This window comes from Rhipicephalus sanguineus, unplaced genomic scaffold (assembly GCF_013339695.2).
Source record: "Rhipicephalus sanguineus isolate Rsan-2018 unplaced genomic scaffold, BIME_Rsan_1.4 Seq324, whole genome shotgun sequence".
NCBI lineage: Eukaryota > Metazoa > Arthropoda > Arachnida > Ixodida > Ixodidae > Rhipicephalus > Rhipicephalus sanguineus.
Genome location: NW_023615017.1, coordinates 3,444 through 20,578, shown reverse-complemented (window position 1 = coordinate 20,578; position 17,135 = coordinate 3,444). Strand labels below are relative to the sequence as shown.

The 17,135-nt window shown below is 45.4% G+C and overlaps 1 protein-coding gene and 1 long non-coding RNA gene across 2 annotated transcripts; both read right to left on the bottom strand.

Annotated features, from left to right (window-relative positions):
• Nucleotides 1–2,116: 2,116 nt before the first annotated feature.
• On the bottom strand, nucleotides 2,117–10,274 carry LOC119377030 (cilia- and flagella-associated protein 97). Its single transcript, XM_037646662.2, has 2 exons — nucleotides 9,136–10,274; nucleotides 2,117–5,363 (listed from the first exon to the last, which is right to left on the bottom strand). Exons 1-2 carry the CDS (start codon nucleotides 10,108–10,110, stop codon nucleotides 5,163–5,165), a joined length of 1,176 nt encoding a protein of 391 aa, XP_037502590.1. The 5' UTR covers nucleotides 10,111–10,274; the 3' UTR covers nucleotides 2,117–5,162.
• Nucleotides 10,275–12,191: 1,917 nt separating this feature from the next.
• Nucleotides 12,192–13,241, bottom strand: LOC125756623 (uncharacterized). Its single transcript, XR_007414642.1, has 2 exons — nucleotides 12,794–13,241; nucleotides 12,192–12,284 (listed from the first exon to the last, which is right to left on the bottom strand). It is a non-coding gene; the product is annotated as an uncharacterized LOC125756623 (long non-coding RNA).
• Between the last annotated feature and the right edge of the window lie 3,894 nt (nucleotides 13,242–17,135).

Here is a 17,135-nt window from a genome sequence, read left to right as displayed (position 1 = left end):
TTCAATATTTGAGCTTTCTTTTAAAAGTTTAGTTTTTCAGCCTTGCCATTATACTTCAGAATTGTATGTGGTTTACCAAAAACGTAAAAAGCCATATAAATTGTTTTGTTTTTTTAATATCTCCGATTGAAGTCAAGGATGTTGTCTACCATTATGTGTAAAAACATTGCATTATTTGAGTTGCTAACAAGTTATAATGCATCAAATGCGACCAACTCGGCCTAGCAGCCGCACCATTAGGTGCTGCAAATTGTATACAAGTAGTTTAAAAGTAATTGTACCTGACATAGTTGCGAGGAAGCGGTTAAAAACTCGTGGTGCAGCAAGCTTTTTCTTGCGGTAAACTGAGTGGACAATCCGTGGTGATGGGCGTTTGCGTGCCCTTTTTCATCATTTTGATGGGTGCACTCAAAGTTCAGAAATTGGCGGAAAAGCCTTGCAGCCAAGGTTTGTATATATCTTTTTCAGGTAAACAAACTGTTTTTCAAAAAGTAACATCGAAATTATTGTTCTGTGTCCAAAACCTGCGCCTCAAGTGAACTTTACTAAAATCAAGAACGGTGACCGGGAACCCGTTTTCATTCTGATCTGGACACACCCATAAATGCTTTTTACAATTTCCTGCAAAGGCACAAGCATTCATGAGAACTCTCATAGTTCTTGTTAAGCTACTGCTTTGCTTGTGAATCCATCTAGTGCTTTGCTGTGAAACCTTCCCCTATAGTAGAGATCTTTTTGTCTCTAAAAGAAATGGCAGCATCCGATATGCCTTGCATGTTCAGCTGTACTTCAGTTGCATATGAAAAACTTGGCAAGCTGTCATAATAAATTGGGCATTCATTGTCGTAACCTCTAAAGCATTACATATAAAACTACTCGCAGCACATTTGAATGCACTTCATATGCACTGTACAACCATGGCAGCATAGCTAGACTAAGGTTGGAACACAGCTTGACTAGCCTAGGAAATATTCTTTATTGACAGAATTTGTTTCTAATAAATTGGGGTACTTAAGCCTCTGGAGGAGATCTAAACAAGCTGTCAACCCCTAGGCATCAGCCACGCAAGCCAGAGGATTCCACAAAATTATAGGCACAAGTTGTCTCCACTATGCTGAACTAAAATGTTGAGGAAATGTAAATTCTCGCAAGCTAGTTGGACTGCCAATTGAATATTTTTATGAAGGGCTCCAGATTGCTGCCGCGTGCTATTACAAGCCTCCTTTGCAAGGTCTTTCTCAACCATTGCCATTTGTGCTATAAACAAGGATAACAAACATGAAACTTCTGTCACCATCTCTGCAGTGTGTGATGGTTTCCTCCACTGGTGATTATCATTCAGCAATGCATCAAAATTACTGCTATTTAGGTAGCAGTGATTCTGTCTGCCGCTTTAAATGCTCAACAGTTGTGCCAAACATGGTGCAAATGCCTCTCATCGGTTTGACATTGTACTTTCACACACACTCAGTTAATAAATTAATGAAACTGGTTATTTACAAATAAACTTTGCGGTCATTCTGAATGTCTCACATGCTTATCAAGTTGTTTGGGGCTACTGCACCAACACTGCCTGCTTTATGCTCTAGGAATGAGTAAAAAAAAGCTGCATCTATATGGGAATTTGAGAGCAAGAAGATAAAAATGCTACTTCTGGGAGCACAAGTATGGAAGAAATCATTGCAAGTATAGATTCGTTAGCATGCACTTTTTGCCAACACAGCTTTCTATACTATAACCTCTTCCCAGCCATCGAAAGCGAGAATGTGATTGAAGAAGTTCGATCAAAGCTTAGAAGTAAAAACCAGAGTAACGAGTCCTTAGTACACTGGTAATGATTATAATGTGTTCCTGTACACTGCTGGCTTCCTAATGCAAAAGGAAGCCACCATTCGAATAAGTTTCATAGAAGTATCGCTTGCAGTTGTGCACTCATACTAATTGTGCATGTCCTTGTGGAATGGAGGTCAGCTGTTTTGCTAATAACTGAAAATAGCCTGAGTCTTGTGTCCTACGACTCTGGATATACGTAGCACTTGACAGGCAAGAAAAAGGACAGTTTAGAGGGACTCCCTGTTCTGCATGTAAAATTTACCAGGGCTGTTGAAGTACACAATGTTTCAATACCCCCAAGAAATTTTTTAAGTCCCAATTTGCGTTCCTTTTTTTGTTTATACTTGCACTTCCTAGGGAATGCAGTATATGGAACATTTTCTCATTTCTAAAGTCCAGCACATTTGTAGGCTTGCATAATTTGATGCAGGCAACTGAGTGCTTTAAATTACACGGTGCACCATGATAGCGACAGCGGTGAAGTTGGAGAGGATGCTACATAGTTTTACAGGGATGCAAACATGGTTGAAACTGCCAGTCGAGTTGCTTTGAGAGCAGCCTGAAAGAGTAGTTTTTAGTGAATGACAAGGAAACATAATGAGCAGAACCTCTTGAACAACCACTGCCGTGTTTTTGGAGCAGTCGTCACTTCTACCCATCCCTCTCAAATCAGTAACCCCTTGCACATGTCCTGCAATTTTCCATTAATGAACCCTCATAGTGAATGCAATTCGAACAGCATAGAGCACTAGATTTGTGTAAAAAGAGTATGCACACACCCCTGTTTGCTTATTTAATGTTTATTTAATGTTTGCTTATTTAATGTTTAGAAATGCTTATTTAATGTTTGCTCAATGCATTTTGGTGAACCAAATGTAGTTGGCACAGAAGGCCTTTCCAATCCCATGTCAGTGAAGCTAGGACAATGATTCACTTGCATCAAAAGAGCTGTGCCAGCCCTGCAGTGTTAACAAGCATATGAGCCCAAGGTACACTAGCTGTGCCATTGGTTCCCATTCGGTGACATGACTGAGAATGATTTTTCTTGCATTAATAAATTAAATTTCTCAATGCCGAAAGCATGAGAAGAGGCTTGGTAAGTGGTACTACCAGTGGTGGTAACTCCAGCACCAGCTCACCTACATGACTTAGATGAACAAAATGACAGCGTCTGCTTGGGTATACAGTATCGTTTGTCAACACAATGTCTTAACATATAAGATTTCAATTACCAATGTACGTAAAGAGAGAAAAGGTGTGCAAGTCAAACATGAAACTTTGACCATTTCCTCTTCTAATAACTCATGATGCCAATAACAGTAACAGAGCTCTGAAAGAATAATTTATCTGTCTAAACTGACGCAATGTTTCCCTTTAAAGGGCTCGCTACCTTTCTGAGGCTCATAGGCCTAACGAAAGTGCGTTCTACGTTTCTGTCTGCATCTTGGTCAAATGGTGTCACTGTATAGTTAAGAGGATGTGTGCATTTGTCCTCTGAAAGCACATTCCTAGCCTGCTCTTGTCGGCCAGCAAGGGAACAACAGTGCATCTAGCACAGCATATCAACAAGAAGCGCAGAATCCTTATCACAATCGAAGACTGTTTTAAGATTTTTTGCTGACTTGGATCGATAACGTGACTTGTATAAAGCAACCCGATGCACCTTCAAGAAAGAGCTGAGTGACACAAAAATGTGATTTGTTGGAGCTGTACACGTGGACTGATGTAGCTGAGAGTTGGCTTTCCAAAATACTCTGTTCACTTTTGGCCTTGACATCGTGTTTCATGCTTGTGATAGTTGAATTACCTTATTTGATGTCAAAATAATTTATGAGCCAATTTTTACATAGCTGTTACACGAGCAATGCAAAAGTACAACACTTGGGTGCTACTTTACGCAAGCATTACGTAAGTCTATGTACAAAAATAAAATTGGCTGCAGAACTCCACACACCAAGCTCTAGTACGTATGCTGCTAAAAAAGAGAGAAAATGCCTATGTACACTTCACAAGGTTACAAGCAGTTGCCAAGAATCTGCCTCAAGCACAAGCACAGCCAAGTGTTCTAACAACATTATTTACAAGTGCTGGCTACAGCCGGATTAAAATTCTATGCGCATTACAAGTTGGTACAGCCTGTGAAATTGCCTGTGTAACAGCATTTCAAACACACTGCACATGCCTCTCATCGTGAGATTCAGCCGCACTATGTCAAAGTATCCAGTCCCATATCTACAGTCACACTGCACGCGGCCACCACTGTGAGGTCCAATTAAGACGCCTCTGATGTAAGCATAGAACAAATAGGCAGCACGATCTTATAGCCAACACTGCCCCAAAGCACATCTTTTGCCCTTTAGCATAAGAGCTCATCAATCCTAGACAGCCGCACCACTGGAGCTAATATTTGAGCTTTGCAAAAGCCACACATTGGTGCACCATGTAAGCATACCGAATCAATGTACATAAGCAAATTCAGTGATGTACAGATTTAGCTGTGTGCTAGCCGTGTTGCACAGCAGACGCACACTTTTGGCTGCTCAGGCTAATTTCGCTTGCGCAAATGAAAGGAATGAATTATGCATGCGATCGTACTCCATTACAACACTGAAATGCACATTTCAGGCAAAATTCTCGGGCAAGCACAAATAGCAAGCTTGATCACAGTGCAGCATTGACAAGCTCCATTACCTGCTGCATTGCTCTGCTAAGATATAAATACATGAAATATAAAGCACTTCAAAGACTGCTCTAGTGTTACTATCTCCACTGACCACAGCAGCCAAAGCACTTGAACTGTTTCAGGGAGTGCTGCTCACCTACAATTTAGTATCCGAGTGAAGGAGAGGTACAAAAACCAATAGCAATCCACAGTACACAATCAGCTGTCAACCATGGTGAAACAACACATTTGTTGTAGATGAGGTGGTATCTCATTTACTGTGGTTAGATGACTTGGGGAAATCTGTGCCAATATGTTAATTGCAATCGAAACAATACAAAACGTCTGACATGGTGAATAAATAGCCAGGCCATTAAGTGTTGCTTTGAGATACAGGAACAACAAAATAACCAGAGAGTGTCATCTTAACATTAGAAGGTTGCGTGTTCGCCAGGCTATAGGAAACATAAGCTCAGCCATGTTGCACCACTGAACCCGAGCAATTGTCGCCCTCTTGGAGGAGTAGGCCCTTCTTCACAGCACTAGACGACAGTGCAGAACAACACAAAAAAAAAATGCATGTTTGGGGAATAGCTGTACATAGGTCCGCAGCAATGCCATAACAGGAACTTTGGTGGGATGCATTTTTCACTACACAAAGGCCATCTCAGTGTGAGTGATGTTTCTGGCGCGGTGGGAAATGCTTGACCCCTGACAGAGGTGGTGCTACTGCTGCCGCCATCACGGGGGGAGTCTGCAGAGTATGGCGTGTCAGAGAGAGCGAATGTGATCGTGCTCTCTGCACATGGTCCTGTGAGGGCGCGACTTCACGAGATGGCTTAGCAGACTCGATTCTCTTGAGAAGTGCCTGAGAGTTGTGAAGAGAACCACAGCGTGAGAGTCAACACACGGAATAAGCTTGCTTAACTTAAAGGCGTGCTAAAGAGAAAAACGGTTCTTCTACTAGTAAATTACTCTTTCATGATGCCAAAAGCACAACTTCTGCTGCCAGAAGGTGTGCAAAAAAGAAAATGCGACACCACCCTGAAGTTCCTGCACCAACTCGCTGTGATGTCATAGATTTTGATGGCGTCTATTGCATGGTTCTTGGTCAGTGAAAATGAAATTCTCCGAGGGACACAGAGATATAGCCCACCATCTTTAGGAAAATTTAGTTGAGCCAATGTTTTCAAATTACATAAGAAAGAACACTGAAACCCATGACATCACAGTGACGTTCGTGCACAGAGATTTTGGTGTGAGATTTAGAAATCAAACTTTGACTTCCATTTTCTCTTCTATTAATAAACCTGTGGTGGTAAAATCAACAATACAGTGCTACAAGAATAATTTGTCAGTATAAACTGATTCATTGTTTCACTTTAGCGTCCCTATAAATGCAAACACAAAGTCATTGTGCCTACAAAGTGTGGTTACTTAGCTAACATTAAACTGCAAGGATTAAGGCTTCATTAAACTTGCCACTGTACTAGGAGGCACAAGCGTGGGTTCTTTCCGAGTTCTTCCCTGCAAGTTGTGGCTTCTGTGTCTCTTGAATACATTTTTGATGTTTCATGCATTGGTACCAGCAGTAAAGCAGCAAGTAGTAGAAAAGCCAGTACTAAAGAAAAGTGTGCTAGGCAAACGTGCGGCTGTGCTACCGTCACATTCTACACAGGAACGAAAGATTAGTTTTAAGTGCGGAGCACTTAAGGGCCCTGGGCTGTCGTATGCTGTCATCTCGTGTCGTCACATAGGCAAAACAATGTATAGCATAGCCATGTATAGCAAGGGGGCAGGAAAAAGAGGTGAGGACGAGGGGAAAGGGTAAAGCATAGCCATGTCATGCAGGCAAAACCACATATAGTGTAGCCATGTATAGTATGGTATAGTAAGTGTGCGAGAAAATGAAGTGAAGGTGAAGAGGAGGGAAAGCAGGAGGGGAGATGGTAAAGCATAGCACAGCCATATATGGCGTCATGCAGGCAGAAACCATGTACAGCGTAGCCATGTAAAGCATAGCCATGGATAGTATGGAAGTGAGAATGAGGAGTAGGGAAATGACATGGGTTCAGCAGTTGGGGTAGGGAAGTGAGGGTGAGGAGGAAAGATTAGAGGGTAGGATCAGAGAAAGGGTAAAACATATCATGGCCATGTAGAGCATAGTATAACAAGGGGGATAGAAAAGGAAAGTGAGGAGGAAGGTAAAGCATAGCCATGTGCAGTACAGTAAAGCAAGGGGGGAAAGGGAAGTGCGGGCGAGGAGGAGGATAAGGCACAGCATAGCCGTGTGTAGTATAGCACAGCAACGGGGTGGAAAAGGGAAGTAATGGTGAGGAGGAGGGGAGATGACGCCAGAGCATCACATATGAAGGTTTCCTTTCTTGCCATGGACGCCGAGCAGGCCGCATGTTCACGGGCAAGTGTGAACGCTTGCCCATAAACGCAAGTGTCGCTGAAGGGCAAGTGACTCACTGCTCCGCACTTCCTAGAGCTTTCACATTGAGCGCAACTGCCCACATTTTTTGACAAGCTTTAATAGCATGAACTTTTGGGAAAGCACGAAGTGACAAACAGCTGCAATTTTCTACTCTGTCTGCCTGCAACTTTGTCCACAAGCACAGCATTGCTTACTAATCTGAAGCTGGGTAAGTTGTTGCACTTTGCAATTTGGGGAGTGCTCAGGAAATGCTCAAATAAGAAGTGCAAAAGGACACATACTTTCATTGAAGCAGCCACTGCAATGAGCAGCACGGTAACTATTTTGGACAGGTGTTCTTTGGGTCATCTCCCACAAATGTTTTGCTGCATGGTGGCACTATTTGGTAAACAATGCCTTTCTTATTATGCAGAAATTTCAACCTGTCTCCCGCTATGCACAGCAGGCCAGTATGCGCAATTTGCAGTTCCATGGCTGCTGTTTTGTAAGCCCTGAAGAAATCACATTCTCCAGATCTTTGGATATGTAGGAAAGATTTGCATCATGGCAACAATGTCTAGCTATTCTTTCTGGCAGCAGTTCTTGTATGTATATCTGAGGGTGTTGTCATGCTGAGCTACTTTTCTCATCAGGGGTTGGCTTCCCTTGGGGATTTGAGCATTCTTGACATCACTGGCAGAATATGTTTGGACGAGCCAGCAGCATGCGCCATGCAGTGGGTGAGGTACTCATCACACAAAAGTAATGAGAAACAAGGAAAGCCACAAGTGTCAAAACAGTGATCACCAAGCATTTACGTTTTGTCTTTGGTCTTGTTTGAACACTACACAAATGTGTCTGAAGAAAGTTATAAAGCCCTGGATTTTTCCCCTTAGGGACATCACTTTTAACGGATGTTAGAGAATTTTAGCTTGTTTAAAGATTTCTCTCTGTATATGTTTGTTATGGGTTACCATAGCCATTTACGACAGTGGCAGAGCTGGTAGCGACATCTCGTGGAATTTTATTCAACTACAATACTTTCGCAAAAATTTTCAGTCGCATCAGTGTTCTCGTCAAAACGATATGAAGAAAAGCAAAGCGAGTTAATGATTATATAACTGGTCATGCTTTTTTACATCAGCAGTGAAGTAAAGCATGCAAGTCACTGCAGTGTTATCTTTGTGCGTCTGTGGTTAGGTTTTGCATCATAAGGTGTCACTACTGGCTTTGTCCATCACATGTACTTCTACGGCAATTAACAAAAGTGTAGTACACCAACAAACTTCTCTGTTGATCGCCTACTCTTGAAGGCAAAATTCACGTTGCTCCAGTGAGGCATGCTGGATATTATGTATTTTTCATCCTTAATGTAATAGGCGATTCACTGCACACAGTGCGACTGAATTCTCAGTTCGTCACTCGTGCGAAGGATGAGACAAACAAGAATGACAGGTTCCTTCTTCCTCGGCCATTGCTTGCACAAAATTTTACAAGCTGATTCTAAGTGCAACAGTGCATCTAGTTGCAACCTTCTCTGTAATCATTTCTTAACACAGACTCGATGATACGGATAATTCTTTATTCCTTGAATTTGGTAACAGACATGGTGGTCCACATTATCGCACTTACCTGGAGTTCATTATTCACGTTTCAGATGCAAAGCCTGTTGCCACATAAATTCAACATGAAGGGCAACTATTCATACCTGGCTAGCACTGCAGTTAAACTGCAAGAAATGAAGCAAAACAGATCCCGGGGCTACTAGGAATTTTGTCTTTTTGTATGCAGCGCCTCAAGCAATGCTAGTGTTCTTCTGTAAACCAGGTTAGGCTCTCTTGCACGCTCGCAGTTTGCTTGAGTGAAAGACGGAAAACCTCGTACCGGTGTCACACGGTCGCTTTTGATCGCGATCGGGCATGATCTGGATCGAGTTCCTTTATCGTGGTTGGCTCCTTTACACAGGCTGCGGAAGGGAGCCAGTCACTGTTAAGAAATTCGATCCCAATGGGGCTTAACAGTGATCGGCAGTGCACCGGCTGACACCTCCCTAATGCCAGTGTTGCGCAAAACCTTTCCTCTCGCCAATCAGCACACAAGTCTCAAATTGAATTGCTTAAGTGACCACATAATACTTGGACGCTTTTCTCCGTCGACGCAGCGGTGCAAGTCTTCGGGAAGAGACACGAATTGAGCGGATGGTGCAAGCACTGAAACTTACGAGGTTTTCCACTTCAATCTGCCGCTGCTGCCGCTGCCTGTTGATTGCCGATGGCGCCAGGCGGGACGGCGTCCTTGAGTCAAATTTTGGCCTCGGTCGGTTCTGTTGTGCCAGGATGCGCTTCAAGAGTCGCTGGTTTTCGCGGTCGATGCGCTGGACTTCTTCGTTCGAGAACGACATATTCTTGCGCCCCTTGGCCGGGGCTTCTTTGCGTGCCGTCCGGCTCTGCTCGCACTGATGCGCCTCGAGGCGCCTGATGGCGTCCACGAGAAGCTGCAGATCTACAGGTTCCCGCTGATGGCTTCCCAAGCGAACCTTGCCTGCTGCCACGGCGCTTTTGCGCCGGGCGCCACTGAAGGAACTTCTGTCCGACTCGCTCCCGCTGCTGCTGTCGCCGGCAGCAGCTGTGCAGCCTGCCTGCATCGTTAGTTTGCTGACGGGCAACTTCACTGCGGGCACGGGGCTGTCACACATGTAAGGCGAATGAAGCGGTGTCACATCGGTGATGGACTCCGACTCGGACAAATCCTCCATCGAGCCCTCGCTGAGTGACGACAGGCCTTCCGAATCTGTGACGCTCGAACGAGGGCTGCTCGCGGTGTCCTCACCGTCCTGTTCCATGCAACTGTTTCGAGGCTCTTGCATGTCGGTCAGTGCAACGTTCGGAGACGTCACTCTTCGAGCATAGAAACTTGAGCTCGGTAGTCGATACGACGACTCCAGCGGCAACAGGCCCGAGTTGGCGCCCTTGAAAGCATCGTCTAGGCTCCCCACCGCTGCCGCATTGCACGGGGTGTTGTTCTCGACGTCGTCACCTTGGATGTAATGAGACGAGCCGGCAGCTTCAGAGTCGGAAAAAAGCGACGTCACTCTGCGAGTCCTCGTCGTTGTTATCGACGACAGCTTTCCAAGACATGTTGGTCGGTCCTGAACACAGCGGACCGATGACTGCATACGGTCGTCGCGCACATCCATCAACAGCACGGGCAATCGCGACGTATCTCAGTAATATTCACTCCGCATGGCCTTTTCGCATGCTTTCTCTGCGTCGCGGGAACACAAAGGGTTCGACGCGGCTACGACAAACACAAGATTATGCTAGAACCCTGTCGACGCGAGACCAGACTGCCACACACACTCCATGGATGCTGATCGGGCGACGGGCAGCGACATTATATGATTTATATCATATATATGTTCCGTTCTTTTTTCGCCAAAGGCCCGGTGGCGCCATCCTACGCGACGGCCACTTACTTACTGCGGGGGTTTCTGTTTTTGACGTCAGCCTGACGTTGTGTTTCGTCACGTAGAAACGAATGACGACAGCCGACGACGCTGCCTGTTGTTGTTCAGGGAGTGCAAAAGCAAGTTAAACTGATGACTCCGACGGGTAATTTTAGCCACGTCTTTTCGGCAGCTATTTGTGATGTCTAAGGAAGGGAGTCAGACTCCAGCCGCCACGATGAATGGAACAAGAACTGCCTTTATTGACTACGATACATGGTTTATATGGATGGATGGATGCTATGAGCGTCCCCTTTAAAACGGGGCGGTGACATGTCTGCCACCAGGCTCGAAGAAAAAAAAAAAAAAAAGCTTCCATGGCAATGAGTAAATGCGCCCCCTGGGGGATGAAGGACGAAGAACGAAACCAAAACTGAATACAACATACTCCCCCCCTTATTTTTAGTGGTTAGTTGTTAGTACGTATTAGTAACAAAAACCCAAGTATTTACACTACTTATTTACATAGTACAGAATAAACACAATTTCAGACCGTAAATTAAAAGTTGGTCTGATAGTCTTGAAGCCAGGCTGGTGGCCGGCGCCTTCGGGTCGGCCGCTCTGAATGGTGTACTGCTGAGGTTGGCTGCTGCAGTACCCCCGAAGATGGCGACTGCGTCCCAGAAGGCGGCTGCAGCACAGGAGACTGCACTACGCCAGGAGACAGCGGCTGCGGCACGGCAGGTTGCATTACGCCAGGAGACTGCGGCTGCGGCACGGCAGGTTGCAGTACGCCAGGAGACTGCGGCTGCGACTGGTGGGAATCACCCCCCTCTGGGACCCTGGAAAGCTTGGAGGCATTCCACGTACGGCCGTCTTCAAGCCTGTAAGAAGCAGGTCCCTTCCTTTCCAACACTTTAGTTGGTGAAGAGAAAGAGCAGTCGCCCTTAAAGCGAACGGATGGTTTCCTGACACGAACAATGTCGCCTGCAGCTATCCCAGGTTCCTTGGCAGCTCTCCTCTTGTCTGTGTACAGCTTGCTGCTCCGCTGTTGACGCCGGACCCTACGACGTAGTCGCGCCAATTCCTTAGCCGGGTCTTTAGCGAATGCTGGTGCTGAGAAGCCAACGACATTCAGACTCCAGCCGCCACGATGAATGGAACAAGAACTGCCTTTATTGACTGCGATACATGGTTTATATGGATGGATGGATGGATGCTATGAGCGTCCCCTTTAAAACGGGGCGGTGACATGTCTGCCACCAGGCTCGAAGGCGAAAAAAAAGAAAGAAGAAAAAAAACTTCCTTGTTTCATGTTGTCCTAATGCCTTATCTACATTGATTAAATCTATGTTATTATACCAAAAATTATAAATTCACGGTCCATCTCTCTGCCTCTTAAGGCAGAATGACCTTTTCTTTTCCCCAATTATTTATTTTTGTACTTTATCTCTACTTTTCTGCCACCAATACTCTAACCGTCTCTTACTGACCCAGGTGAAAATGATTCCCATTCCCAGCTGGGTTATGAAACCTGGAAATCTTTCCAGGCTGGAAAATTTCCCAGCTGGAAATGGGAAAATTTCCAGCCTGGAAAAATTTCCAGGTTCCATAACCCAGCTGGGAATGGAAATATTTCCAGTTGGGAATGGAAATATTTCCAGCAAATATTTCCAGCAGGAAATGGCAAAATTTCTAGTTGGAATCCTTCATTCCCAGCTGGAAATGGAAGAGTTTCCAGATTTGACCTCGCGGCTATTGCATGCGTCTTAGCATGGTTCCTACAGGACCTGTTCGTCCAGTGAACTGCACACAGTCAAAGAACATGGTGGTGAAATTTAACAGCATTTATTTGAACGCTTGTAGCAAGTGTTAGAACATATCTCGAGATGTAGAATGAGTTTGCTCATATCCTCGTACACCACCTGAAAAAAAATATATATTTATACATAATGAGCAAACATCAAAACCACAATGACCCATAAAACGCAATTCTAGCAAAAGTATAGTTTTACCAAATCACATGAACAGCATCAATACAGCTTTCAAAAGCAGTACCACAATACAAAAAAGTCAATGCAGTGCAAAGCAAAGGTGAGCAAGATCTGATGAGCACTGCGGTTCATACTGTAGGTGCTATGTAACGATTATTTATATCGACCTTAAACTACTCCGAATAGGCGTCCAATGAGTTCACTCGAACATATGTAATTACTCGCGTTTGTTGCATAGACGCATGCGCACCAGTAGGCACAAGCATTGCACGGCACAGGGCTACTGGAGACAAAGGCTGCTTACACAAACCGGCCTGTAGTGTACTTCGCGCATATGTAAACATTACACGCAGCCAGGTAACATGACATCGTGATAACAAAGCCCACAAACATTCGAGACAAACGTTCACTTATACTTGAAATATATAAGTGCAACTTACCTCCAAATGGAACAATTAGAGCTGAGAAAATCGCTGTCCCTTGATCGGCGCTGGTGTATCCAAGACATCGCACACAGTACAGCAATAAAAACCGCTCGAACATGCTGGTCATCACTCGTAACACTTTCCAGAGATAAACCTGACCACAAAGAACTATTCCATGTAACTGTCGCACAGATATTCATCAAGCAAACTCCCTAGAGTAGCGAACACCGAGCACACACACGCACAGATATCACCAATATCACCACGACTAGCCGCCATGTGCTGTACGAAACTGTGGCTGACTGCGGCGACATAATAATTTATGCGGTCTATCGGACCGCTGTCTTTAATGGTGTTAACCTTAAAAAAAGAAACATAACTTTTGTACGCTGTATTTATATTACAGAGTAGGTTATTATTTAGCATTAACGTCATAAGTCACCGAGAAATGATACGAGAATAGAGCTACTGAGACGCCAACAAACATCGCGGAATCGCGGCAGTGCGGCGTTTTTCATGGCCGCGGCGTCGGAGGGAGCAAGTTAGCAAAGTTCACTGCTATTCGATCGTGGTAGGCAATGGCGAATGCTGAAAATAATGCCCCTTTTCACAAGGAAGTAACTACTATTGTTTAAACACTAGCTATTGGCGCAACGGCTCAATGATGACCTGAGCAAGCGCCTGGTTGGACGTATATAGTTGTAACATATTTGTAATGCCGTGTCGACCGGGCGCACGACTACTGAAAAGGTCAAATAAAAGTGCGTGTTACCCCAGCCATATATATTTTTCAATTTTTTTGCAACCCAGCCTTACGGGGTGCGGAAGATCCCGGTTGTAAAATGTATCCTATGTGCCATGTGATATTCAATGTGGTTCTCAGACATGGATGTTTCAGGGGGACCCCTTGCAGTCAGAGGAAGAGAGGGTGGGTGGGTTATACGCAATATATAGCGTGTGAAATAGGTTCCTTTTATTTCTACGTGGCCAAGATGGTCAGGCAAAAGTGCCACGTCAATTCGATCTGAACAACTTGTCCATAAGTTCTCTAGCCTGCAGCCACATTCAACCTCTTTATCACGATATTTGTTTTTCACATATGCAAGCCTGGAAAAAGCATGCTCGCAAATGTCGTAGAAAACTGCAACAGAAACTTTACAGCCACCTCATGAAGGAGAAACATAAGTCAGCTCCGTCGCACTGCACAATTGTAATGCAGTGAAGCATACCAAAAACTAGAAGGGGCCGCTGTCACGGGACATAGTGGGCCTTCAAAAAGCTCTCTCTTTTTTTGCAAGCTTAATTGGGTGTTGCAGACCCCGAAGAATGACCTCGCGGACCCCCATTTGAGAACCACTGTTCTAAGTCATGTCCAAATGCACGGTCTGCATTATACACTTAATCTGCTATCACTTAATTAATTGTATGCAGATCAATCTTTCGGCAGCTGGAATTCCTTTTGTCAACTAAACCACTTCCTCGCTCAAACAAGAAAATTTCATGCTGAGCAAATTATTTCCCAACTGAAGCTGGAAAAATTTCCAGCTGGAAATATAACTTCCCAACTGGAACTGGAAACGTCAAGCTGGAAATGGCTTTCCAGTCGGGAATTATTTCCATATCCATGCTGGAAATACCATTTCCAGCCTGGAATGGGTTTCATTCCCAGCTGGAAATTGTATTTCCAGCTGGGAATGGAAAATGTCCAGCCTGAAGAGCCATTTCCAGCTGAAAACCAGGCTGGAAACCCGATTTCCAGCTGGGAATTCACATCCCATTTTCACGTGGGTAGGTAGGCATCACACTCTAGAATACACGCAGTTAGTGTATTTACTCGCGCATTTTCACTCGGCTCCTAGTTTTTTTTTTTTTTTTTTTTGCTTGAATCACAGTAATCCACTCGTGGCGAAGCTGAAAACACCGCACCGGCACTATTTCCGTGGCACGTCGTAATCGTCGCAGACAACGCTAATATCCTCTTGTTGCGTTGCTTGTTTTGGCATCCAAAGACGACGCAGTAGTGCCCAGGCGAGCTCTTATACGCTGAAGCGGCGTGAACGGGTACTTTTTCGCACTTTAAAGCCTCAGCACTGCAGCTTGCCCTGTTTACTTGGTGCAGCCCGCGCACACCTTGGCAGCCCCGTCAGCCCGGCGTCTGGGTGCGAGAGTATCCGCTCGGCTCGCCAGCAGCCTGGGTGCGAGACAGGCGTGCTCTGGTGTATATGCAATAGGGAGCGAGGCTTGCTTGGCTTGCTTGCTGGGGATGCCGCGAACGCGTAGATATTGGCTGTATCTGTCCACCGGCGAGCGGCCCCTGTCCGGCGTTAAGAATTAATCTTAGAGCGCCGTACATCTGCCCTTTTACCCAAACTCAATATGACCTGCCGTCCAACACTGTGGTTAAACTCCCTGCATACCTCATTCTTAAAGGGCCCTGCAACACTTTTCCAAGCAATCATCGAATGACCCCACTGTCTGAGTTTACTGCCTCACGTATCGACTGTCGCCAAAAAAAAAGTCACAGTTTCGCCGCAAGGCCGAAGCAATGAATGCGATAGCAAGAAACTAATGCTATATGAAGCGAGGCTCGCCAATGGATACTCTCAGTTTGAACAGCGCTCCTGTTGCAAAGGCGGCCGAAGCAGCGAATGAAACTAGCGTGCTTCAAGTGTCGAGCTGTGACACTTGATAGTTCGCGCTCATCTTCTGTTTGTTCGTTTAGCGGCGTCCCTTGAGCTCGAGTGGCTTTCGTACGCTCCGTAACATGAGCGCGGACATCACGGTGAAAGCGTGAAACATCCCTCTTCCCCTCAGCACAAGAAAACCGCGCGAGCAGACAGCGGAAGGGCAAGGTTCTACCTGCGCAAGTATAACAGGAAGAGAGCGAGCTCGCCGACTACTTTTAAATGCGCCTGTCGCACTCCTACCGCCATCTCGCTGGTAATGAAGAAACGCTTATAAGCGCAACCGTCTCTGAGTCCGTCCAGCGGTAAAGGATGTGTATATAACGCTCGTTGTTACCTACGTGGAGGATCTGCGTATCGTGGCGTAGTAGCTAGCGCCTCTCGCTGCGGAGGAGGAGGTCCCTGGTTCGATTCCGCGCTTCGGAAGCATTTTTCTGAATTATTTTTCTTTGGGGCTTTTATATATATATATATATATATATATATATATATATATATATATACTTATACATATACGGTGCATGACGGCGGCGACGGCGACGGCAAAATCCAGCCGAGACTGTCCATATAATTGCTATCGCAATAAAACATTTTAGAATCCGTCAAGTACGAGCTGAACTGTAGGTATTTGTCCCACGCTCGCTTCTTATGTGCTTTCGTCCCAGCGAGCGCACTGAAAGCTACACAGGAGGGGAGGATGGCAAGGACGCAAGAAGCTACGTCCGCTGCGCGCGTCACGACTTTGAGCACTTTCTTTCCTTGTTTTCTTTGAACGCGCGGTGCACTTTCAGTGTGATCACGAGCGTGCTTGGTAGAGCGCGGCGCTGGCAAGTCGCAGCAGTGACAGTGACAATACGTTTTATTGAAAAAATCCTGAGGAAAATTATAAATGTGAGCCGGAGACTCCCCAAATCAATCAAGTTGGTGGCTCCACCCATGACGGAACCGGACCATGGTGACTATCAGCGACGGCAGGGGCCCTCTGGACCGCGTGTAATTGATGTGTAAAAAAAGGCCGTGCTTTGCAATAGGTTATCCAATTCGGCCTTGTCTTTTTAGGTTGGAGCCCGCGTTGGACGGGCATAGCCACAGCATATGATCGAAAGAACAGCACTCGTGCCCACACTTAGAGCACGACGGCAGGAAACTGGAATCGATCCGATTGAGCGTTCTGGGGGTGATGTATGTTCCGTGTCTGTAAGAGCCTAAACGTGACAGACTGGGCCTTGTTCAACTTGGAGTTGGTGGCGGGAATTTTCTCTTGCTTAGTCTGTAGTGTGATGTGATTTCAGGAAAGGTGGATGAAGTGTCTTTAGTGGGGCAATCCTATGGCGGAGCTGGACCGTTTGTGCTGGCACGGTGCGTCAAATTTCGCGCTCAACAATAACTGTGCAGCGGTAGCTAAGCAGCTGACGATGCTCAAATCAGACAATGGCCATATCCATGTGCATTTGGGCATGTGACGTAGTTGATTTTGGGTATGTGGCATCATTTGTCGAGAGAAGAGCGGGTGATTTCCAGTTGACTTTGAAATTTAATTTTAAATTCTATGCCGTGTGCTGTACTGTATTTGGCTCACATGTTCGCAAGAGCCTCGATTACCAGTCGGCAGCACTTTCTGACCATGTTCAAAAGGTGCTGCAGCGCTCCTTTAATATGTCCCTCTTCTATCC

Coding starts and splice junctions, on each gene's coding strand:
- LOC119377030 (XM_037646662.2), bottom strand. CDS start 10,110: ATGGATGTGCGCGACGACCGTATGCAGTCATCGGTCCGCTGTGTTCAG. Junction 5,364..9,135: donor AGATTGAAGTGGAAAACCTC/GTAAGTTTCAGT, acceptor CACAACTCTCAG/GCACTTCTCAAGAGAATCGA.